The sequence below is a fragment of the Bombyx mandarina genome, chromosome A1 (genome assembly GCF_030267445.1).
Source record: "Bombyx mandarina strain Sakado chromosome A1, ASM3026744v2".
Taxonomy (NCBI): Eukaryota; Metazoa; Arthropoda; class Insecta; order Lepidoptera; family Bombycidae; genus Bombyx; species Bombyx mandarina.
Genome location: NC_143234.1, coordinates 4,909,194 through 4,936,293, shown reverse-complemented (window position 1 = coordinate 4,936,293; position 27,100 = coordinate 4,909,194). Strand labels below are relative to the sequence as shown.

The 27,100-nt window shown below is 37.6% G+C and overlaps 1 protein-coding gene across 1 annotated transcript; it reads left to right on the top strand.

Moving 5' to 3' along the window:
* The first annotated feature begins 240 nt into the window (after positions 1 to 240).
* On the top strand, positions 241 to 27,100 carry LOC114239583 (uncharacterized). Its single transcript, XM_028169862.2, has 9 exons — positions 241 to 781; positions 1,691 to 1,874; positions 13,634 to 13,893; positions 20,502 to 20,711; positions 21,753 to 21,893; positions 22,835 to 23,012; positions 24,158 to 24,296; positions 24,857 to 25,034; positions 25,995 to 27,100. Exons 2-9 carry the CDS (start codon positions 1,829 to 1,831, stop codon positions 26,961 to 26,963), a joined length of 2,121 nt encoding a protein of 706 aa, XP_028025663.2. The 5' UTR covers positions 241 to 781; positions 1,691 to 1,828; the 3' UTR covers positions 26,964 to 27,100.

Genomic DNA, 27,100 nt, shown 5'->3' with positions numbered 1-27,100 from the left:
TTATTTCTTCGCTTCGAAGTTTTTGGTACAAAAACTGTTTTGACGATATTTAATATGAATTGGCAGTAATATAAAAGTACCGGTAGCAATACAGTGCCATCTATAGGCCATACGAAGCATTAAAAATTGGGTCTCGCATAATACCAACAGGTATATGACAATAAAAACACCCTGTCTAAGTCATAGCTGTCAAAGTCAAAAATCCCGCTTCGATCTGACATAAAGACTTTTCACTAATCTGTGATAACGTCGAAATGGAAAACCAGTTTTGTCCTCTGTTCAAAACGACTCGTTAATAAAATAAAACGAAACGTCACGCCTTTAAATGGAGAGTGAATTGAATTGAATTAAATTGCATTCAGGCTGAACGTGAATCCGTGACCTTGTTAAGACTCAGCTAATAGTATTGTTATTTGTCACGCCCGGTGCTTTTTCAGTTGTTCTGTTTACATGCAAGACGAGCAGGATCGCGGTACATTGTCAGTCAAAACAGAAATAGAATACAAGTCATAAACAGGAGCGCGAAGGCTTCGCAAAATGAATCTTGACCTTATATTTTGTGTTAAATCAACCTACGCCGATTAATAAAGAGACTCCTACGCGGCCCGACGACAGATCCTACGACACAATAAGATTCAATACTATCGAAAAGTTTAAATATAATCATACTTAAAAGTTATCTAAGCGAAAGTGGTGGTAATCGAATTAATGTTTCATTTTAATATGAAAATCACCTAAATCCTCAGATGTCTTTGCTTATCGAATTTGCAGTCAATTGAATGTGAGTACCTATCTCTAATATTTAATTAATATCAATCAACATCTGCACCGTAGAAAATGAACAGAGCGAAAAAATCGCATTAAAAACGTTTTAAGAATCTAAACCAAAATAGTAATAAAATCTAGTTCTCAATCATTTTAATATAACATTAACTAATTTACACATAGTTCATCTTAAGCATACAATATAAGAACAATACCCATAAATCACATTGAGATATTGACATAAAAAATGGAGCAATTTTATAAATTAAATTTTAGAAACTCTTAATTTAATTCTTTTAATAGCAAAGAGAAAAAAAAATTTTTTCTATAACATTTTATTTAAATAATGTGAAATTATGTATTTATTCTTAATAAAGCATTTTTTTTCTAAATAGTTGTAAGCTGAAAATGTTGACAGGATTTCAGCTTTATTCAGATAATTTAGCGATTTCAAAAACTGTTTTAGATTAATAATAAATAGAATTTTTATAATAAAATATATCGAAAATATAATAAAAATATATCTGTCAGTATTTATTAGTCCGCTTGGTGTTAAGGAGGCTACTGAAACCACAAGAAACATTATTCAGGAATTAAATTGAAGTATTATTTGTAATAGAATAATAGGAATTGTAGGATTTTAAGAAGGAACATCAACAATTCTCTGAGCTGTTAAGACTAGTCTTTGACACTAATAGATATATTGAGAAAATCCAATATCCAATTTTCCTCCATATGCTAGTATGCCAACTGGTATGTTAACATACCATTAAAATGTCATAGGTACTAACCACTTAACTCTAAACTAGAATATTAACTCATTCTTCATTAAATAATTAATATTAAAAAAATATATTGTATTTAATAAATCATAAAATAGCAATATATAAATCTAAAAATATTCATAACATATCTTTGTTCACAGGATCATTGTTTGTTATATGACATTATTAAATTTCATTTGATTATTCACATAAGTAAGCAGTGCAATATGAATTACATTATATCTTAAAAGTTTATCAAACTGAAGGAATCCCCCGTGCTACTCTGTCATAAGACGAGAATGGATGAGAGTGATGTTATTGTATCGTCCACTGAAATTATAAAAGGTATGTTTATATATTGATACCATTAAATATTGATGACGATTAATATCTCATTTGTAGTTCTCCTAAGTACATTACGTAACTAAAAGTGATTAATGCATATAAAATTCTCGTTATGGTCTTCCAAGAATTTTTTATTTAAATGGAACTACTTCTCTTGTTTCAATTATGATGAATTTTAATAATAAAATTTGTTGATCGTGATCATGGCATCTATAGAAATATGCTTTTCTGATTATACATTATCTTGTGGTTTGATATGGGCAAAATTTTAAATGAATAATGTTTGAAATTAAAACTTACTTTACAGTGATGAAGACAGTTCACTAGATATTAAGTTTGCGGCTTCAGAAATAATAAATATGTAATGCCCATTTTGATAGCAATTTATCTTTCTTGAAACCTTCATCTTGCAATATGAAGTCGAAATTTGAATTTTATAATGGGTCTACTGGCATCAGAGCCAATGGCTGTTTCACTGCAAATGTAGGCAAGATGGTGGTATCTAGCTTAGTAGACTTAAGCCTTACCATAATGATGTTAATGGAGAAAAAATTAAATTTCAATATTTCACATCTATCTTCTAAGTTATGTTAATACTGGTTTTTTCCCCTTTTTCCTTTAGTATCTATTGAGTATCTTTAGGCTTACCTATAATACACAAGGACATAGCACGATTCTATAGAAACACAATTTTGAATTTATACCAATGAACCAGATTTTTGGGTGAACAGAATTCATGCTTACACTCAACAGCCATGGTCAGAAACTAGTAATTTTTTAACATAACTTTATTTACTTACGGACGCGTCTCGGCCTCCTCTTCCTCAACCATTTCTACGAACCTTGCAGAAGTATTACGAATACTCGGTAATTAGATAGAATTCGCCTAGTACCAATATTCTAGTCTCAAGGTGGACGTCCGCATTCACGTTGTGATCATACCTACCAGCTAACACCAACTTATCTGCATAGCTTATCTGTCTATACACCTACAGCTGTGAAACCAACCTTGAATTTTCTCATTAATAATATTAATAAATAACGGGACCTCTTAGTTTAGTTCCAAAAAGCAACTAATTATCCAATCCAGTTGGTTTTCATCCATAAAATATAGTAACGTTATTATGGTAAACCCGATTCACGAAACAGGTGATATTACGCCCACTGTATAGAATCATCGCTACAAATTTATGACTGTTGATTTTATCGCAGGCGCGATTTCATTCAATATTCAATCCCTAGGTATAAATACACTTACGATAATGTTATTTCTGATGATGTCTTGTTAATCAATGACTTTTTTAAAGAATTTGGTGATCAAAATAGATATAGGTATCAATGTTGTTTTTGAAATAGGGCTCCCTTAAAAATGCATACTCCAACATATACAGGAACCTGGATGTTTTGCTAACAAGATATAACATAGAATTTGCTATTCACGCTCAATCTTACAATAAATGTATATCGTAGCTATTTACCATACCTTAATATACAAACGAACATCATATCGTTTTGGTACAAGACATTCATTTCTCGATGATTTTCAAATATGTATTTCAAATAATCATAATAGTAGGTATTATCGAACAAAAAGACTCACAAGTTTTTTTTTTTTTTTTTAATTATTGCTAGATGAGTGGACGAGCTCACAGCCCACCTGGTTTTAAGTGGTTACTGGAGCCCATAGACATCTACAACGCAAATGCGCCACCCACCTTGAGATATAAGTTCTAAGGTCTCAGTATAGTCACAACGGCTGCCCCACCCTTCAAACCGAAACGCATTACTGCTTCACGGCAGAAATAGGCGGGGCGGTGGTACCTACCCGTGCGGACTTACAAGAGGTCCTACCACCAGTAATTACGCAAATTATAATTTTGCGGGTTTGATTTTTATTGCACGATATTATTCCTTCACCGTGGAAGTCAATCGTAAACATTTGTTGAGTACGTATTTCATTACAAAAATTGGTACCCGCCAGCGAGTTTCGAACACCGGTGCATCGCTCGATACGAATGCAGCGGACGTCTTATCCTTTAGGCCACGACGACTTTAAATAGTAGGTATTATCGAACAAAAAGACTCGCAAGATGTAAAACACACAATAAATATATAGATGCGAATTCTAATTTATAGTCATTTTTTGTTTATTTTATCATTTGTAATGAATTCGATCGTTGACAGTTTGGTTTGATTTACTATGTGTATCTGTTTACAATATGCTACTTTTCTGCCATAACTATTCGTTAGTAGCCTAGGAGGCTATTTCAGCTACGACCGGACGGAGGAGAGCTCACGGTCTCAACCTTATAAGAATTTGCTAATACTAGCCCTAGCAAGTGGTGCTTCGCAGAATCTACCACCGGCTCGAAATCGCGACCCACTGATAAGATCCGTCTAAAAACTCTATGGGAATTGTTACTATCTTCCAATAGACAAGTAAATGATCTAGCAAGTAAAAATAATCTTGAAAGCCAATTACTATTAAAAACTCCTTGAAGCTGGAGGCTTTGTTACACGTTTTTTTTTTGACTTTACTTAACAATACAATTACTAAGTCACATTTGATAACACAATACAAAATAAACATATTCCGCTCCCGCGCAAGCAGTTTCGGGTTGTTAACTTGAATGAATATTAAAAACATGAAATTACAATGTAAACAACAGTACAACATTTGTATCTATGGCTCCTCGAGGTCTGACCTTCGCACGCCACTGATTGATCTGCCGTGAAATTACTCACTACCTACTGTATAGGTTTGTTACCATCACATCTGATTCTGACACCGATCGCCGTTTTTATAATGACTTTCATTTATTTTTGTACAAACTTTGTTAAATCAGAAATATTATGATAAATTCCTGTAATAATCTATATACCAGTAATCATATTAAATATCCTTGCCAAGTATGAACATTTTAAATATAATTATGTGATATTAGTGACTTGTACCAAAACAACGGAATCATTTTTATTTATTATCGAACTAGCGACCCGCCCTCGCTTCGCTTCGGAAGCATTAATTTTTTTTCCTGCGATGTTACCCGCGGTTATAGTCGTACCGCAGGTGACGCCGCGGGGCGAAGCTAATCTTAAAAAAGTAGCCTAAGTTACTCCTTATATCATCAGCTACCTATTAGTGAAAGTCTCGTCAAAATCGGTCCAGCCGTTTCAGAGATAAGCCGGAACAAACAGACCGACCAAAATTGTAAAAAAATATATTTTGGTGTCTGTACCGTATATATATTTATATGCATGTAGTAAAAAGCGGTTATTTCAGTATTACAAACAGAAACTCCAATTTTATTTATATGTATAGATTGGTACTATATGGTATAAACTATAAAACTTACATATTCTTGGAGTATCTCTATTTATGAAACCTTATTAAGTAAGAGTGATATTTTAGAGAAAGTGCAGCGAAAAGTTATTAAAATGGTCAGAATATTAAAAGATACAGCCTAAAAACAGCCAATAATGGACCTTGCGAAGCGTAGATAGCAAGGAAAACATATCAAAACATTCAGGTTCATGTTTTAAAAAAAAAAAATTATTTGTGGTAGCGACAGTTTTTATTGGTACGCCAATTAATAAATTTTATAGGTTTGATTTTTAATACACAATGCTATTTATTCAGCGAATTTTCTTATAAACATTGATGCCCATCTTCGGGATTTGAACACCGGCATATTCGCGTACACCGGGCGCCATAGGCCAAGACAGGTCGATAACTTGGACTAAAATAATTTAATGTCTCGTACGCTGTCTAAGAGTGCATACCAAGTATTATTATGAACTATTACGTCTATTTGCGCGTACTTCGCTATTCAATGTATCTATTGTTGCAAATGATGTGACAATAAAAACCAGCAGCGTAACGACAAGTTCTTTTATTTGTGCGAGAATGCAGAAAGCAGGTAGAAATGGCTGGCACGGCTTGTTTTATTAACACTATCCCCCCTTCGTTGGCTTTGGCTGGCGGCGGCTGTGGCGGTGGCGGTGGCGGTGGCGGAAGGGGGCGTGTTAACATGGCTTGGCGGCTTGGCTGGCGGCAGGGCATGACAGCTGACGTCATATCCGTTACACTATATATTAATACGCGAAGGAAAAACTTTGTATCCCTTTTTACGAAAATTGCGCGGACGGAGGAGTATGAAATTTCCCACACTTATAGAGAATATAGAGAAGGAGTGCAGAATGCTAATATTTTTTTAAATTATGCCTAAAAATACATTAAATCAATAAAAAAACATTACACACACTACCATGTATTTGACGCACACAAGTATGCATACTATTTATTTATTGTCAAACTTTTGTTCTTGACGTCTGTGGTCAAATTGAGAATAGATTAAATATTGTTTGTCTTTATTAATATTTTCTATAGTGTAGTCTTAGAAAAATTAGTGTACAAACTTATAATTTCAATTAATTATAGTCGAATTTCGACTACCGGGCGACACTAGTTTATTTGATTTCAGAACGTCAATTTTCTCTTCATTTGCACATTAGATATTACATTAAATATGAAAGCTTGTAGTATTCACTGCAGCTTTATAGTATAAACATAATTGATATCTACATTTTAAATCAGTTTTATATACTACAATATTTAAGCGAACCAATAATTATATTCAAATCGCGCACTTTGTAAAATTTCATTTTTTGTTTGAAGTTCAAGTTTAGAAGTCGAAAACCTTGACTTCATTATTTACGTTGCGTGTCCTTATCGGTGTCTCAATAATAGAAAATTTTAACTAACAAACTGGCTACTGTAAGTTATTTGTACATTTGATGTGTTAGATTATTCCATATTTGACCTTTTGTTGTTTGTTTCATGTTAAGTTATGTTATTAACATAACTGGTTTACTGGTGGTAGGATCTCTTGTGAGTCCGCACGAGTAGGTACCACCGCTCTGCCTATTTCTGCCGTGAAGCAGTAATGCGTTTCGGTTCGAAGGGTGGGGCAGCCTTTGTAACTATACTGAGATCTTAGAGCTTATATCTCAAGGTGGGTGGCGCATTTACGTTGTAGATGTCTATGGGCTCCAGTAACCACTTAACACCAGGTGGGCTTTGAGCTCGTCAAACCATCTAACTAGCTATAAAAAAAAGTTCTTATTTTACATTTGCTTTTTTTTTTATAAAAACTAATTCTTACTGAACGAAAGGCATAAATACCGAAATTACAATAAAGTTATGAATTTCTACTACTCGTTCGCTCAGTTGAAATCGACAAATCGCACAGCAAAAACTTGTAACTTTCACGGCTACCAAAAAAACTTGATAGATTATTATCCAGAGTGCGTGCAAAAGGCGAGCCTATTAAAAGAAATACACGAAGAAACACAAGACAATACGGTCGCGTATAGATTGTTTTAGAACAAAATTTCCCATCGGCATTTGCCATTTGAAGAGCGGCTCTTCACCAATGGCGGATCCAGGGGGGGTTATGGGGGTTATGACCACCCCTGAGCTAGTTCCAGGACTTAGGTGGACCACTAATTGAATATAATGATTTTATTTATATATTTTGTCACCATACAGATTTTATGTAACTACATACCTTCAATATTTAATTAATTTAATATAATATAATAACTTTGTATAATGGCAAACGTCGAATGGAACGAACGCATCTAAATTTGACTATGTGACCCCCTCCTGGCGCCAAAGCTGGATCCGCCCTTGTTCTTCACATACATATGCACATACGTACGTCAACGTGCACACAACGAGACTTCTAGTGCACACGTACCTAGGTACTCTGGGTTTCTGGTGTTAAGTAATCCTTTGAATGTTGTATGGATCGATTGAGTCTGCGTTCGAACGATGACGCGATGAGATCTGTTAATGGTGCCATAAAAACGGCATTACGTAGTTTCTGATCATCAGAACTAAATGGATCGGTGCTTAGCACGAAATCTTTCGTTTGCACGCATTAATGACGGGTGTTGAATGTGATAATATAAAAAACCCAAATCTATTAGAATATAATTATATGTATGACTGAGTTTCTCGCCGGATATTCTCAGTGGGTGCGTTTGTGATGCGGTGGTAGATTCTGCGAAGCACTGCTCTTGCTAGGGCCAGTGTTAGCAACACTCCGGTTTGAGCCCCGAGAGCTCACGCTAGGGATAAAAAGGATTTCAATATGTAGGTATCGAATATCCTTTGTAATCGGAATATATTTTATAAACGGGTCGTCAAATGGAAAGTAGAATAAAAAGTAAAATAAACCTTATCACCCACCACTATGCCTGAAGTATATATGTGTTTATTTTGTCATCTAGGAACGTATCCCTATAGTTCCATATAAGTAAATTACTATTCAATATTCACGGTTTCTGTATTCGCGACATATTTACGGAACATTAACCCCGCGAATAAAAAATACTTTTTACTGTACACATCGATTACAAATATATATAGCAGTGTCTTGTCCGTGCATTGGCATGGCTGACGTTCTTGAATGACAGTACTCACTCACCGTCAGGTGGGCCCAATGCGACTGACTGACTGAAGTCGTCGTGGCCTAAAGGATAAGGCGCCCTGTGCATTCGTATATAGCGATGCATTGATTTTCGAATCCCGCAGGCGAGTACCAATTTTTCCAATGAAATACGTACTTAACAAATGTTTACAATTGACTTCCACGGTGAAAGAATAACGTGTAATAAAAATCAAACCCGCAAAATTGTAATTTGCGTAATTACTGGTAGCAGGACGTCTTGTGGATCCTCACGGGTAGATACCACCACCGCCCTGCCTATTTCTGCTGTGAAGCAGTAATGCGTTTCGGCTTGAAGGGTGGGGCAGCCGTTGTAACTATACTGCGACCTTAGAACTTATATCTCAAGGTAGGTGGCGGCATTTACGTTGTAGATGTCTATGGGCTCCGGTAACCATTTAACACCAGGTGGGCCGTGAGCTCGTCCAACCACCTAAACAATAAAAAAAAAAGACTGCATAGGCATAGGTAAATTTATTTCAGGCTCAAGTTTAGTATTTCCATCGCGTCTTCTACAAGTATTCTTTCTAAATCTATCCATCTCAATATTTATTATTTACCAAGCCGTTGCAAACTGTCAAAATATAGTTAGGTACGTATGTATATAGAAGACGACTTGTATCCACCGGAATATCAAATGATTTGGTCGGAAACGTCGAATAAAATGTTAAAAGACAAGGACCTCTCGGCCAAACCTACACACCGTTCTATTGAACGTGGGCACATCTGTTTGATTGTCGCGGAGCTGTAAAATTTCAATAATACACTTATTAGGCCCGACACCTTTTTAAACACAAACCGTTTTTTTTTTGTGGGCGACACCAAATGGTCGATTTAAAAGCCTCCGAAATTCCTTATTTTTCCGTGAGCCTTAGACAACAATTTACTTGCTTTAGTCTCTTTTAGCCCACTGAGTTTCTCGCCGGGTATTTTCAGTGGGTCGCGTTTCCGATCCGGTGGTAGATTCTGCGAAGCACTGCTCTTGCTAGGGCTTGAACCCCGTGAGCTCACCTACACGTCAAGGAGAAGCCTGAAATAGCCTCTCAAGGCTATCAGCATAGATAGGGAAAAAAAACTTGCTTAAAGATAAAAAATAAAAACAATTGAAATTTTACAGCTTAAATTACGCTTACGAATCGAATTACACTATCAAATGGCCGAAATTTTACACCGATACGCGATATGAAAAAAAAGAAGGAATTATTGAGACTTATTAGTAAGGATTTACTAAGGGCTTTTATGTAGTGTAGTGTTATTAACCGTATTTCGAAATAGCTAAAGTCGACCAATGGTCTATATCGATGGTAAGGAGATGAGAACGACCGCTTGGTCCCAACCACGATTCATTGTTTAGAACAAGCATCGGAAAACGGCGATACCGATGTCTTAAATGGGCGTACAAAAAAAAAAAAAAAGATTGGGTTCATTTAACAATTCTTCACAAATTCTTTACAAATCTACGGAGGCACGGAAGACGGTACTCCAAATAGAGTATGAAGTGGATCACAAAAAAACCTGAAATCTTAAAACATTGCGGTGATACCAAGATTTTGATGACCTCTCGTTTAATATAATGATACCTCTAGTCTTTGGGCAACGCCCGAATCGATTTCGACGCAGCAAGCGCCTTCACGCCTATTAAGTACCTTATATCGGTCGTAAACAATCTTAAATTCACACGTAAAATCTTAATGATGTCCAAACTATGTTATTACGATTTAAGGGCTACCGATTTGAGGATATAAAGTTAAAACCTATTATCGAATAGACACGATCGCTCTCAGTAGGTGTCCTTAGAGTCTATAATGTACTCAATTTATCAAGTTTTGCATTTGTAGGGCTTCCTTGTAAAGCTGTAACGTAAACCGTTTTAGTACCATACATCAGCCCGCTGAGTTTCTCGCCGGATCTTCTTAGCGGGTCGCGATTCCGATGCGGTAGTAGATGCATTCACGATTCGCACTTGTGCGGGTGAAACTGAAAAGTCATTCGGGCCATCAGTGATATCTCCTTTCGAAAAAAAAAGCATTGTCCTATGTTGGAGACACGCTAGGATTGATTTGATTTACCGGTTCAATCTTTATTTTTGATGCCAATCAATGTGTAATTTGAATAATGGTTGGCGTATCGTTACCGCGAAATGTAACAGCAAAATCCGGTACATGAAGAAAATTTCCTGTCAGGTATGAGATTTAAATCAGTATGCAAAATTGGCTTCAGCCAAGTTTAAAATATCAGCAATTTCCTATTAGACCGGATCTCATGCAATATAGGTGTGTAGCAAAGTGTCAGGTTGACCTTGACGTTACGTAAGCGTATGCAAACCTTAGACACGGACCAAGGACAAGCGCTCGGCGATTTTATAATTCATAAACAAACAGTGAGAACTTCGGATGGCGTGCAGTTAAATGCCACCTTATCCGCTAAATCTGTTTTAATCACGTAATATAAACAAAATTTAGTTTTTTTTAGTGCTCCTATGACATTGGCCGTAAGCAACAGTTATACTTGATCAGTTTATCTTAAGTTTTTTGCAAAGTAATTATTACAAATGTCAATTAAAGGCGAAAAAGTTATTCCCGTTGAATGCTTGTTTTATAACATTACCATTTTAGTTCAACGACCCTGAGGAGGCTGTGTCCTTAATATTTATGTATTTCATATCTGATAAAAGAAACGGCACGTCCAAAATTGTCTTTTACCTTTTCGAAATTAAGTCTTAAGTTCAATTCATGCATACAAGCGCGACAGGTGATTATACTATTTACGTATTAAATCAGTTTTAAAAAGGTCAATGCAACAAAAATGGAACTGAATTCCTTGATTTTAATACAGTTAGTTACCCGCGATTTGAGATTTTGGCGTTTCAGTTACATTACTTCTGACTTTAAAGGAGTGCTATTTGGATGGTGTTTACAGAGCGCTATGACATGTCCTTCTTCAAACGAGGCTTGCGGAGAGTACTTTATGGTAGGCAGCAGCTTGGCTCTGCATTGCTGAAGTCTGGCATTGCTGAAGACCATGGGCGACGGTAAGCACTTACCATCAGGTGGGTCGTATGCTCGTCTGCCTACAAAGGCAATAAAAAAATATTACCGTCAATATTTACTAAGGTGTGAAGGATTCGTTAACCAACGTAGATGAATTAAGAAAATCTTTATTAAAGTAATAAAATTAATTTCTGTTTTCGCCTCTGACTCGAACCACAAGACAAATCGGTTGCACGTAAGAGTAGGAAAGGCAATTATAGCCGCCTGAAGGGTGGTTAACTGAAGCGTTCTTTGATGGAAATGCATTTTAGGTTCAGTTGTAATTGCATTATTAAATTGTAGAGGGTCAATTTTATTATCATTTCGTGCTTGTTGATGTGAAATAATGCTTTATATTAAGCGAAAATATTTTGTGATTCGAGTTTATGAAATATATTATGTGAATGTTATTTTTCACAAAAGAAAGCGGTAGCTAGTAGAGTATTCAAATGTCGACGAATAATAGCTTAATCATCCGAGACAATTTAATAAATCTAAAATTATCACATTGAGACAATTTCTACTAGAATGTAATGAAACTAATAAAAGTGAGACTAAATTGAAGAATTAGGTTAATTATGTCTACGATTAGTGAAAATCGAAGCAATTACCATTACTTCTATTCACGTAGCTTCCTATCTTTAGTACTTTTTATCTTATCTTGTTTCTAACGAACCACCCAAGACTTCGATCCTTAAGAATCTTCGGTGTTTACCCCCTGGTCTTTAATCTTCTGCAAACAGTCGTTACTTGAATCCTTATCAACGCATTAATATTGTCAATTCTCTGGTAACAAGCTCAAAATCAAAATTCATAAATTATTTCTTACAATAATAAGTACTTTCAGTAAACTTAAAATACACATTGACTTAGCTAGAATTTTTTATTATTATCAGAAGTTAGAAATATTTTATTGGATTAGTTTCGGGTGTTTGTTAAATAATGAAAAAATTACACATTTTTCATGACTTCACCGCAAAATTGGGGTGTAAACGTGTGGGAAGGGTAGCGAAATACTCTCCACTACACACACTAGCTTACATATGTATACATAACAAGTTTAAAATATTAATTATTACTTCATTTTAAAACGAATACCTTTTGTGCCTATCATGAAAAGCTTTGTTGTGGATGAAAAATTTACAAACTAATGAATAAACCTAAAAAGAAACAGATCCGCGTAAAAAAGTATTTCATGAAGAAGAAAAAAAAAAAGTCGGATAACAATAGATTTTCCAACACATTTTCTGTCTGTTTGTCGTTTGAATAAATACGCAAAGTTTACATATATAAAAATCCCTTTGAGACTAGTGTTTCCTTAACGGCTTTGTGACATGCAAACAGGGCATGCACCCTTTGCCTAGACAACGCTAGACACTACAAACTTTTCCGTTCGACATTTTCTTGTTTTTGTCACGATCGTTTTACTGCTTCGTGTTTTACAAATTAATTCGAAACTAGTTTGTATAGCATCGGTGTTTTATGGTTTGCGTGTCGAATTTAGGCCACTACACATTTTATAGGAAGGGAATTAATTGATCGCCTACAACCTGTTAAGTTGTCTCATATATGTTTCTGATACCGTCATAGTTTCTGTCTTGCAATAATATTGCTATAACTGCAGCCCTAATCTAATTAATTCTGAGACTACTTGTAGACAAACTGAAAAGCTTTTTGTAGACTCTATTGACGTCTTATAGACTTCCTACGTATCGTTCTGTTAAGGAATCGTACCTACTGAATTTCTCGCCGGATCTTCTCAGTGGGTCGCGATTTCTATCGGGTGCTATGAAACACTGGTCTCGCTAGGTCAGATGTTATCAAATTATTTCAAGCTGAGCCCGTGAGCTCGGTCATCAGAGAAGCCAGAATAGCCCTTAGTAGTTAAATAGCTAGGCAAAATAATTGAATATGCAATTTCGAAAAGGGCACAAGTCGAATATTTTGTCAAATACGTTTTTTCATATACATGTAGTTTTGAGGCTTACCTACACCCATTTTATAATAATTACAGCAATTGAAAATTGCTAATTAACATTAAAATATATCTCAAAAGTTAACATCTTAAATTTTACACTGCTTTAGAAAATAATCAGTTTTTTTTTCATTTCCTGAACATTTTACATTTTCAGAGATGTGCCCTTTTCGAAATTGCATATTCAGTTGTAACTAGGAATCAGTGCTCTAACTTTCTAATCTTACCTTTGCCTTTCAGATAGATTGTATTTCGCAACACTAAAAACGGGCTACAAACCGAAACCCACGCGGAACAGCAAATACTTCCACATCGAAGATGAGATCGTTTACGAGAATTTCTACTTCGACTTCGGTCCGTACCACCTGTGCCACCTGTACCAGTTCTGTAAGAAACTCAACGAGGAGTTGGACAGGAATCCGAAGAAGAAAATAGTTTACTATACGAGCAACAATGAGAATTTAAGGTTAAACGCAGCGTATCTTATTGGCAGCTATCAGGTTTGTTCATTGTTAAGGATGATTTACGAGCTAGTTATAATTTTAAGTTGGATTTTTACTGGAGTACGCTCGGCTATAGAACTGCACAGTCAAGGTTCTATAATTCTGTGAACATTTTGATGGAAATTAATTTAAACAAACTAGATAGCATGTATAGTTTTATTCTTTACTAGCGACTCGCCCTCGCTTCGCTTCGGAAACTGTTATTTATTATTGATTTCTCCACTATGTAATGGATGTTATTATACATATAAACCTTCCTCTTCAATCGTTTGATCTATTAAAAAAAACGCATCAAAATCCGTTGCGTAGTTTTAAAGATTTAAGCTTAAATAGGGATATAGGGACAGAGAAAGCGTATCTTCCGTTTCCCTTTTAATACCTACTTCGTTAACTAGACGAAGCCCACTGAGTTTCTCGCCGGATCTTCTCAGTGGGTTGCGATTCCTATCCGGTAGTGGATTCTGCTAAGCGCTGCTCTTGCTAGGGTTAGTGTTAGCAAATACTCTCAGGTTGAGCCCGTGAGCTCACCTACCAGTCCGGGCGTAGCTGGAACAGCCAACTAGACTACCAGCCAATGGGTAGGGAAAAAATTAACAAGATGCTGTTAATAATACTATTTTTCACCATACTATCCGTACACTTTTGTAGTTCATTGTACATGAGCAGACGTGGACAAAGTTCGCCTTGTGTTAACTTTGACTGTTACTATCTATGGTGGCAATAAAATAAGCAGTAACAATATCTTGATAGAATATGTATATCGCTAAACGCCTTAGAATGTTGGTTCAACATCATTCACAGTATAAGTAATTTAGAGGTCCTTTCATATTAAGAAATTTTACGTCACATTTACTTTAACAACGCTTGGGAAACCAGCAGGCCGGTGCTGATACTAGCTAGAGAGTGGTAAATTTATTATTCATTCGCACCAATAACAAAAGTAGGTAAAATCTATTCAAAAGCTTCGGCAGAAAAACAGTAAAGAGCAAAGTTCACTAGAGCAATCAAAAGTCCCAAGAAAGATCTTAGATAATGTTTTATGGTGGTTAATTCTAACCATAACTCGAATATCGGCATCTAGCTTGGGCATGAGGTTGCATTCGCGAGTGTAAGCGCTTTCAAATGGAATTACGAAAAATCACTGGGCTTTGTTATGGTATTGATTATCATAAAATTAAATTTAAAAAAAAAAGCATTAGTTCGCCAACCCTATATAAAAGTAATAAGTGAACACATACATTTTAGACGAATTTATCTTGAGTTTTGCAAACATATTATACTGGTAAACTATTTCGCGGGGATGTCGCTATTTGTAGAAATGAAAAACCTATGTTTTAATCTCACATTGATAGCTGAGTCTTTTATTTATATGTTTAATTCCTGCAGTTTCCGCCCACTATCTACGCCGGTTGCTTGTATTTTTGTTCCCTTATCTCTGTAGGTAGGTTTTTATAATTTTTATTTTGAGAAATCAAAATCGCTTTAATTTTAACCGTAAATAAATTTACAAAAGCCATAGCGAAAGTGCCAGTAGTCACGGAAGACGTTTATAGTTTAAAAAAAAAAACCTATGATTAAAATCTTAAAACAGTTTTAGGGGAATACCTTTTTGTTGTGATTAAAAGATCTGCCTATATCGCTCCGTTGTTTCCGATACATATCTCATATAGCATGTCATTTCATTTTTTGTTCGGGGACCTTATGTCAAGGCTGGCCGTTTATTCGTATTATTTCAAGCGTTTATTACATTATTTAGGTCAATTAGTTTTCCTATACTCGACCTTAAATTATTAACTACATCGAAATGTAAGGTAAAATGTAAAAGCGGTATACATTTTTAATTGTTTTATTTCAGTTTAAATGGTACTTGTTCTGGATACAATGGCTTTCGTATAATTTATCTAAGGTTTTTAGTACACTCTTGAACTGCAGATTATGAATTATGTTTCATAATATGTATATTTAGTTATTTACCTATACAACAATAAAATTATTTAAAATATCAGCCGGCTTGTGCTAATATTAATACTGTATAGTTTGTTAAGTAAAGCGCTATACACGAGACAACAGAGTGATACAAATCAATCAAAAGCTTAACCCTAGAAATATCATTCTGCGATTAGTCCCGTTTCATCATCATCTTTCTCCTGCCCTTCTCCCAGTCACCTGGGGTCGGCGCAACATGTTTTCTCCTTCCATACTCCTCTATCATATACCATTTCTTCGATCACTCCCCTCTTACACATATCGTCTTTCACGCAATCCATCCATATCTTCTTAGGTCTACTTCTTCCTCTAAATCGAATAGTCCCGTTTATCAAACTATATTTAACACACTAAAAATTCGGGAATAGTAAAATTTTCAGTTTATAATGTAAGTACATGTAGCTATTCTATCTGCTGTCATATTTATAGACGTTCAAAGCATAGAGCCTGGTCTAAGTTTTCTTTTAAACGAATTCATGTATAGTTTTTATCTTGTGGACTTAACTTTTTCAAACTTTTTACTGTTGTATCAATCATTTACTGTTGAAAATTTTAAAACCATAACCATATTCAACATTTATGCCTCCAGATTTATACCTCAATATTTTCTAATAAAAGTTATCGGCTTAGTCTATCTTTCACAATACTTAAACATCGTCTAGGATTTTTAGACCAGACAATCATAAAAATCATATTAAATTATGATTATCTTTTAACCGTTTTCAAATCCAATTGAGTTCTCAATTTCAGGCGTATCTTTTTGATAACGCTGAAGACTCTTCAGACATATTGAACAGGACTTAGGTCTTCTCCAATATGTTTTGATGAAGTTGGCCATATTAATAATAATTTTATTATCATCTAAAATATCATTCGAATAGAAACTAAAACCATGTTTCTGCAGTGGAACGGTTCGACCAATAAACCAATCGAAGCGTGTAGCATTAATATAAATATTCTCAGCAGGTGACCGGTTTGTTAGTTGTTGAAATGCGATCCGCTACCGCTAATTGGGGATAGAGGACGTCTCCCACGCGTTTCATTATTCAATAACACCCTACGGTTGCCTGCCTACGTTTCGCGAGAATATTGTCGCGAAACCGTATGATGACCTTGGAATTTATTTTTTGTCGTACTCGACAGGATTGTTTCATAATTGTATTCGTTAAGTTCATTATCTTCTGATTGATGCATAAGTCGTTAGTTTTCTATTCACTGTTTTCAAACATTGGAAAAGTTTGACAAGTGATCTACATATTCCTTATTATATCGTGATCAGTTAGTTGGTCATGGGTGCATTAGTATTAACCCTTTGAGCGCGAACCGTCGATAGATCGACTCTCTATTAATACGTATAAAGTACGGAGCGTCAGAATACCAACTATTTGCGCAGTTTGAATATATTATATTATGTAGGTAGTAGATTTCGACCTGTACGGATGTGTCTTAGCGCGCGCATGTATAAAGTTATAACATTTACATACATATAAAACAACAATTTAAAATTATTTTGTTGTAAATTTTGCATTGGTTTTTGTTTATTTTTTTAAAGTTAAAGTTTATATTAGGTACATTTTTTTATTATAATAAGCTCAGCATTAAAGGGGTTCAGTAGAACTGCTACTATCGGTGTCGTGCACATACATCCATGAGTCGTCCGTGGTCAGGAAACTTAGAAATATTAGAAACGTCGGAAATAATACAATAACAATTAATCAACGCGAGATTTACCGTAAAAGTTTGTTTTAATTATGGCAACGATTCGACAAACCGACGAAAATACTACAATTAGTGTTGTTCTATAGCATCTTGCCCCGGCTAACACGGACGGATATTATTCTGATAGTTCGATACAGTTATTATAAATATTTTTATTTCAAACTAGCTGACACGGCAGACTTCGTAGTGCCTCAATCGAGAAATAAAATACCTAAAATTTTGTATAAAATAAACTTAAAACAAACAAAAGGAATCCGTCCGACGGGGGACACATCAAAGGAAAAACAAAATTGTTATTTTTATTTAATTCCGAGCATTTTCATATTTATCTACCTTTTGACCCTTCTCTGGACTTCGCAAATAATTCAAGAATAAAATTAGCCAAATCGGTTCAGCCGTTCTCCAGTTTTAGCGAGATTAACGAACAGCAATTCATTTTTATATATAGAAGATTATTGATTTCTAAACTGTAAATATTATAGCTTAATTGCTAAATCGCATGCTCTTCCTTCAAAAGTAATGGACTTCTCAAATAAACTGTGATTATTTAATTACCCAATCCCTAAGGGGTAAAATTTTGAGAAATGATATATGTATGTGTACATTATTTCTTTACCAAACGTTATAAAAAGAATCGAGTTTCTTTAAAAATGACGCATTTCTATAGTGTTATTATTATTCTTATTATATCTCCTGTAGTGTCAAATATCGAAAAATCCCTCTTTGATGACGCTTACACTCTAAATATAATCCAAAATATAAAATCGCTTTAGTTTTTCCTGATCGCAAATACGTTTTTAGTAGCCCGCTTATCAAATCGGTATCAAAACAAAAACATAGATAATATATATTAAACTGCAATTAGAGATATGAATTTGCACGGCCTTTACTGCAAGTTGGGTTTGTTGCGATCCCGTGTTCGTATGGCGACAATACTGTTAACACAACAACAGTAACCTGTCATCATGGCTGTTCGTTTAGACCGGAATAAGAGGCTTTTGGAATTGAAATGATAGATGTCCTTCAAACGGGAACACACAATTGCTTCTCGACAAAAATCTCTTAATACGTTGACTGCCACATAGGTAACCGGTGCCCTACGCGGCGCACCGAAGTAATTATGACGATTTATATCTTCGATCTACATACTAAGGCGCCGGAATATGAGTTGACTCTGGGACCAATCCGCAGATACTGAGTGTACGGTTTGTCCACACAACCCTCTGTTGTGATAATGATAACAATTACAATACTGATGAATTGTTTATTGATATGATTATACTGATTAGGATTCATTGATCTAATTATGAAATTACATTATGCGAGTACGCGACGCCTTGATGATGGCGGTACACGAACTGACTCGAAAATGAATGACTTTGATGTAAAATGCATCGGTATGCAATATGTATCTCGCAGGTCTGCTGGAAGAGATTTCTTAAAGAAATAAGCAGTGCCTTTGTACATAATTTTCCTATTACTCTGTACTATGTATTTTTTTCTGTGCGTACATAAATAAATAAATAAATAAAAATGATGTACGCGCTGGCCCGTACACTGAGAATGAGTCCATTTTTTAAGAGACCTAAAAGTCTAAAGCATACACTAACAAACAAAAGAAGGCAAATTACGTAATCCAGGCGCTTAGTAACAGAAATCGACGTAATTACTTCAGTGCGCCGCGTGGGGCACCGGTGACCTACACGGCAATCAAAGGGTTAAAACAACATCCGAAATATAGATGTCGATTTGTCTTCACTTTAAAATTTTTTCGGTACATCGATTCTCAAGTGATACGCTTACATCGATTTATTATTATATCGATAAGTGAAAGGCTGTTTGGTTTAAGTGAGAAGAGTTTACAATTTGGAAAAAATTATCAGAACAAAAACAAACTTCTTCAGATATTTCAACAAAATAAACTTAAATGAAGTTCAATGTAAAAAAAAACATCGAAATGTTGATGCTAAATAAAACGCACCTTTAATTACAAAGATAAATGTCGCGTATTAACCCAAATGTCGCTTAATACATTGAATGCCAAATGAAAAATCTGGTATTTTCATTGAGGCCACGGTGCTCACCGATGAGCTTTTTACTGAGTTCAGTAACAAGGTCATGATGTGATTCTTATGCCCAGAACAGTTGTTCTGGGCATAAGAATCACCCGCGAGCCGCGTGAGGATTCCAACGTAAACGTTTCCTACAAGCCACAGATTGCAGCTATCAAACAAAACGCGCCTGGAAGTCAGCCACGTGGCCCTTTAGCCGAACCGAACGGCATGGTTTTCAAATCCATTAGAAACTTGTAGTTTTTACCAAGGACTTTTAAAATATCTTAAAAACTAGACGATTAAAGTCGATAATTTTTATTTTTCGTGCAAATTATCGCATTTTATAAATTTTAGAATGAAAATCTCAAGTTGATAAAAATTACTGATTCCCTGATATTGGCTTGGTCCGAATAGTATAGTACGCTAGGCCCGCCGGTGGGTCGCAAAGCGTTCAACGTGTTAAACGAAATACCATTTCACCCCTCGATACTATATTCATTGAAACTGTTACACAGAAACTTCTTTTTTTTTTCTACATAAGCTGATAGCCTTGAGAGACTATTTCAGCGTAACCTTAACTAGTAGGTGAGCTCACGGGGCTCAAACCTGACGACGTTGCTAACACGAACCCTAGCAAGAGCAGTGCTTCGCAGAATCTAATCCGCATCGAAAATGCGACCCACTGAGAAGATCCGGCGAGAAACTCAGTGGGCTGTGTCTGTGGGTTAATTCGCTCGTTGAGCCCTTCGTCGCAAGCGACGGGTTCGACGAGAACGATGACCGGTGCTTGAGGTACCTAAAAGCACCGTTAGTGGATCGGTAGACCATGAAACTTCAATGTTTCAGGTAATATATCTAAAGTCAAGTCCGGCAGCTGTGTACAAGCAGCTGACCGACGGCTCGGAGTGGTCGTTGTTGAATTTCCGGGACGCGTCCGGAGGCCCGCCGCTGTTCGATATATCGCTGCTGGACGTTCTACAGGGCATCAAGGTGGCACACGAAGCCGGCTTCTTCGACTTTGAGCACTTCGATGCCGAACAGTATTTGTTTTACGAGGTAATTTGATAATTTCGTTTGAGTTTTTCAAATTTTTATATAACAACGCATCATGCAATTTTACTGGTGGTAGAACGTCTTGTGAGTCTGCACGAGCAGGTACCAACGCCCGCCTATTTCTGCCGTGAAGCATTAAAGCGTTTCGGTTTGAAGGGTGGGGCAGCCGTTATAACTATATTGAGACCTTAGAACTCATATCTCAGGGTGGGTGGCGCATTCACGTTGTAGATGTCTATGGGCTCCAGTAACCACTTAATACCAGGTGGGCTGTGAGCTCGTCCACCCATCTAAGCAATAAAAAAAATCTCCTACCCTTCTCCCAGTCATCTGGGGTCGCGCAACATGCTTTCTCCTTCCATACTCCTCTATCATATACCATTTCTTCGCTCACTCCCCTCTTACACATATCGTCTTTCACGCAATCCAACCGTTCTTCTTAGGTCTACCTTTCCCGCTATATCCTTCCACATTCATAGTCAAAACTCTTACCAATTTTCATTTCATAACAATGCATTTACATAACAATGCATATCACTAGGTTATGTATGGAAATGGTAGTGCAAGTTAGAGGGGGAAGAGGTCGACCGAAGAAGACATGGATGGAATGTGTGAATGACGATATAAGAGAGAGAGAGAGAGAGCGAGGAGTGAGTGTTAAGATGACGGCTGATAGAAGAAAATGAATGAATGAGAACCACGCTATGTATCATACTTTCAGTTATTGATATTTCGCATTACCCACAAGAATCACAAAAAAAAATATCCGTAACCTCACTTACTTTTGTTTTTTTGTTTTTGCTTATATGTGTGGACGAGCTCACAGCCCGTCGGGTGCTAAGTGGTTACTGGAGCCCATAGACACCTACAACGTAAATGCGCCATACACCTTGAGATAAGGTCTCAGTATAGTTACAACGGCTGCCCCACCCTTCAAAACGAAACGCATTACTGCTTCACGGCAGATTATATCAACTTACTTGATTGACAACTTAATTGATTATATCAACATTTCTGATGAACCTAATAGATTATTAATTTCAGAAAGTTGAGAACGGCGATCTGAACTGGATCGTCCCGGGTAAGATGTTGGCGTTTTCCGGGCCGCACCACCGGTCGCGTCTTGACCGCGGCTACCCCCTGCACAGTCCCGAACATTATCACGACTACTTCCGTACTCATAATGTGAGTTTTTTTTCTACCTATTCTATTACCCTCGAGGGGTTATTCTAGATTCACCGAACTAGTATGTGAGCTCACGGTGCTCAAAGTGATGTAATATAGTATAATAATAATAATAGTCATTTATACTTCTATACTAATATATAAATCTACAGTGGTTTTTACGGATGTTCCGTTATAACTACTGAACCGTGCATCCGATTGACTTGAAACTTGGTATCCGTGTAGAAAATACATGTACTTAATGGATAGGCTGATATTTGTATGAGTGTTGGACTCCCTACACTAGTTGCGGGGGCGTTAATTATGAGAATCTTTGTGGGGGTGAGAAATAATAATGTTAATTTTAAATGCCTAACGTAGAAGACTGGTACAGCTAGTACAATATAATTTCGCTAACGTCATAGCGTTTTTAAATTCACCAAAGAAGCCTTAAAAGCTTATACTAAATTTAGATAAAAAAAATATTGCTTAGATGGGACGAGCTCACTTCCTACCCGGTGTTAAGTGGATACTGGAGCCTATAGACATCTACGACATACATGTGCCACTCACCTTGAGATATAAGTTTTAAGGTCTCAAGTATAGTTACAACGGCTGCCCCGCCCTTCAAACCGAAACGCATTACTGCCTCACGGCAGAAATAGGCAGGGTGGTGGTACTTACCCGCGCGGACTCACAAGAGGTCCTACCACCAGTCAAGAAGTGCAACCTCTTTGACAGGACGTTTCTTTGACTATTTCTTTTCGAATTCTTGTCAAGTCTCTGTCTTAGTCTGTGTCTATGTCTAGTCAATGTAGGTCTTACGTCCTGTCAAAGAGGATGCACGCCACGACAATTCCTTTTTTTAAAAACCTAATCGGGAGACCCCGCGTAACAGTGCGAAGGGTATATATAGATTGAGGGGATATGGCGGTATCACTGCAGGTGCGCGTGTGTTCCAGGTGACCACGATCGTCCGTCTGAACAAGAAGTCGTACGACGCCCGCCAGTTCACGTCCCACGGCTTCGAGCACAGGGAACTGTTCTTCGTCGACGGTTCGGTGCCCTCGGACCTCATCGTGAACCGCTTCATTCGTATCGCGGAGGCTGCTAAGGGCGCGGTCGCGGTGCACTGTAAAGGTATGTTTACATTCAGAATATCATTGGTTATTCAGTTTCAACTAGTTATATATTATGACTTGAACAGATGACTCTCATTTTCCCGGTCAGCGTTCTCGAGTAAATTAACCCACAGACACAGCCCGGTGAGTTTCTCGCCGAATCTTCTCAGTGGGTCGTGTTTCCGATCCGGTGGTAGATTCTGCGAAGCACTGCTCTTGCTAGGATTCGTGATAGCAACGTCGTCAGGCTTGAGCCCCGTGAGCTCACCCACTAGTTAAGGTTACGCTGAAATACTCTCTCAAGGCTATCAGCTTAGGTAGGCAAAAAAATAAATCTCATTTTATTTGTCGCATAAACATCACCCTGCGAACACTCTTCACGCCGTGTATAAGTACTGGGTGTTAGGAGACCGCTTCCGAAAACGAAGACAGACAATAGTATTAAAGACACCTTTAATAACAAAACGAAAAAAAATCGATCCTGATTTCAAAAAAAAATCATATTTTTAAACACCGCGCTCGGGCGTTCGTTGATCCGAGCATCAGCTGTTTTTGATTTTGTGTTTCATTGCTGGTTTTTTTAAATAATAATTTAATGTATTTTTATGAAACTATTGTTTCATTTAGCTGTACTGATACGATGGACCATAAATAATGCTAATAAACCGTTTTAAAAATATGATTTTTCTTTTAAATCAGGATCGATTTTTTTCCGTCCCATCATCAAAGGCGTCATTCATACTATCGTCTGTCTTCGTTTTCGGAAGCGGTCTCCTAACACCCACTATATAGGGTGTAACAAAAACGCCGTTATTTATTGCCGTTGCTTAGCAACCCTGCTTATTGTTACTTTAACCCATAGACACAGCCCACTGAGTTTCTCGCCGGATCATCTCAGTGGGTCACGTTTCCGATCCGGTGGTAGATTCTGCGAAGCACTGCTCTTGCTAGGGTTTGAGCCCCGTGAGCTCACCTACTAGTTAAGCCTGAAATAGCTTCAGGCTATCAGCTTACGTAGGAAAAAAAAAATTGTTACATTAATGATTTAGAATGTAAATTCTCCCATCCACCTTGAGACATGAGGTCTATATCTCGATGTTATTTTAATGTGGCTGTCACATGATTGATGAAATCCCGGTATATTGATGTGCGCTGTGTCGCTAGCCGGGCTGGGCCGCACGGGCACGCTGATCGCCTGCTACATGATGCGGCAGCACGGCTTCACGGCGCGCGAGGCCATCGCGTGGCTGCGGGTGTGCCGCCCGGGCTCCGTCATCGGACACCAGCAGTGGTTCCTCGAGAAGTAACCCTTCAACTATTTATATTAAAAAAAACGTAACGTTACAGTCGACCCCTTGCATTATAATTGGTACAAGCTTCAGTAGTATCGCGCTCGATTTGACGGAATTTGGGAGAGGAACATAATTAATTATTGGAAGCCATATTCAAAGAACCAATTTAAATTAGCAAACAAATTTACACCTTAAATTAGCTAATTTTTTTGCAGCTAGCGACAAAGAAAATTGAATATTTTCTAAAATATTTCGATAAATAAGTGAACGATACCAGTAGTTTATGGACGCATTGCGCATATGTACTTGAGAAAACTGTTATGTCACAAAAAAAATAATAGAATATGGCGCGGTATTGTAAGCTAAGGGTAAACTTGTAAATAAATAAAAACTTTTTTTTTTCAATTCTTCATCTATCTATAAATCTAGTATAAAATAATATTCAGAAACATTCATTTAGAAATTTATAAATTAATCACGTGTCAAAAACTAAATTCGATTAATTGAAGAATTTCTAGAACTATTCAGAATGTCGGTTAATTTGAATCTGTTTTGTTTTTTCTTCGTCCAGTATCCAGTCGCGGATGCACGCAGAAGGGGAAGCTTACCGTCGGCGGCACAACGTCACGGCGCTGCCCGTCTACACTAGAGGGATATACAGCGACCTGCCCCGCGACCAGACGGTGCTCGACAACCACAAACCCGTATCCCTCAACAGCATACTGCAGAACAACAGAGTCGCTAACAAGGTCGGTACTGGTGGTGACGCACTGCACTGCCGCTCACAGAAGTCGTGGCCTAAAGGATAAGACGTCCGGTGCATTCGTGTTGAGCGATGCACCGATTGTTCGAATCCCAGGCGGGTACCAATTTTTCTAATGAAATACGTACTTCTATTGACTTCCACAGTGAAGAAATAACATCGTGTAATAAAAATCAAACCCGCAAAATTATAATTTGCGTAATTATTGGTGTGAGGACCTCTTGTGAGTCCGCGCGGGTAGGTACCACCGCCCTGCCTATTTCTGCCGTGAAGCAGTAATGCGTTTCGGTTTGAAGGGTGCGACCGCTCCAACGTTGGGGCCAATGCTATTTTCTAATTCCACACGTTGGGCGAGTGGTGTTGGGGCCTATGTTGGGGCCAACGTGTAGAGCCAGCGTGAGACATTAAGTGTACCGAGCGTCGGGACTACACAGGCCAATCTTACCATAACACTAATTACCGTTCTAATGAAATATGTACCTTATGAGCTTGATCAAACAAACGTGTATTAAAAATCACACGTACATTAAAGATTTATGTAGTGGCTTGTGGTATAGCATTATAAGCAAGGGTAGGATACTATTATTCTGCTTATTTCTACCACGAAGCAGTCACGCGCTTATGAACTTTTTTGAAGATTTCCACGCAATTATTAAAAGAGCGACTCTTGGATACAAACATAAATAAACTCGCCGCCGTATCACGTAACATCCTCTGGCGAGGTTTCCTCACGCCTATCCTTCTTCATACGAGGCCTTAGGAGCTCATTTCACGCCCGACTCGTTTGTCTTCTGATCGACCAAGACTTTTATAAATAACGAAATGATCAAAGGAACCAGTCGCTTCACCAGCAGTCATTGCAATAAATAGTTCAAACAAAACTCGACCGAGTACAAGGCTATCAGATGTACTAGAATTGTTTAATGAATGATCGCCCTTTCCGCAGCTGGACAACGGCAACATCATAAACACAACCGAAACCGATTCCGAGAACAACGTGACCACGGTCATCGGAAAATACAAGACCACACCGACGCCGATGTTGCCAACGAAGAGCGTCTTCGCGCCCAAACTCAACTACATGCTGCCGACGAACAACGTCCGCAACGCCAACAACACGAACCTGAAGCAGCCGACCAGGATGAGCACGAACTTGAAGAGCTACGTGTCAAAGACGTCCACGTTCCCGCCGACCAGGAGCTCCAACCCGCAGGTCAAGCTCGCGTCTACTGCCAAGCCGTTCGCGAGCAAAAACAGCTTCCACGGGCAGCGGGCCAACCTAGCGCGACCCGTCATGGCGTACGGACACGCCAGCAGCCCGCTCAAAACGTTCACCAGAAAAACCGGGAGCGTCGGCAAAATCACGAGCGACGCGACGTCGGGCAACACCGTCAGCAACGTGAACTCAACCCTATCCGCCTTGACGGAGAACTGCCATTTGAATGGCCAAAAACGTTTACCATCCGAGCCTAATCTGAAAAACGTCTCGCAAAATAAATCCATAACTAATAACATACCGAGGAAGAAGTTGATTATCCGCTCCAACTCTAGTTCAAGGAAGAAACTGCCCAAGGGCAATAATCTGAAAGGCTTGGAGCCAGCGCACGATTTGTCGTCCAGTGATACCAGCGTCACGAACATAGCGGCGGGTCCGCTCGACACGCCGTTCAGGTTTCGACGGAAAAGGGACAAATCCAACAGCCCCGAGCCGATGGACTGTCTCTCCAACTCTATTATAACTGCTGACGTCACGTCCGACAACGTCGAGGAGTCCAGCGACTCCCAAGGCAACAAGCTCTACAAGATAAAGGCGCTCCGGAAGAAATGCCCGGCTTTCGGAGTGAGCTTGCTCAAGAAAGACGGCATACAGACCAGGTCGAGCAGTTGTGCCAGTACTGCGGTTAAGAAAAAATGATTGAAGTGAAGTCGTCATTAGGTAAGTTGTTCGCACTGTACACACAGATTTATAATGTGCATAGCGCATCTAATATATTCGCGTTGTAACAGAAGTCATATCAATGTAAAAAGACATGTCCGAGCAAATTTGAGACT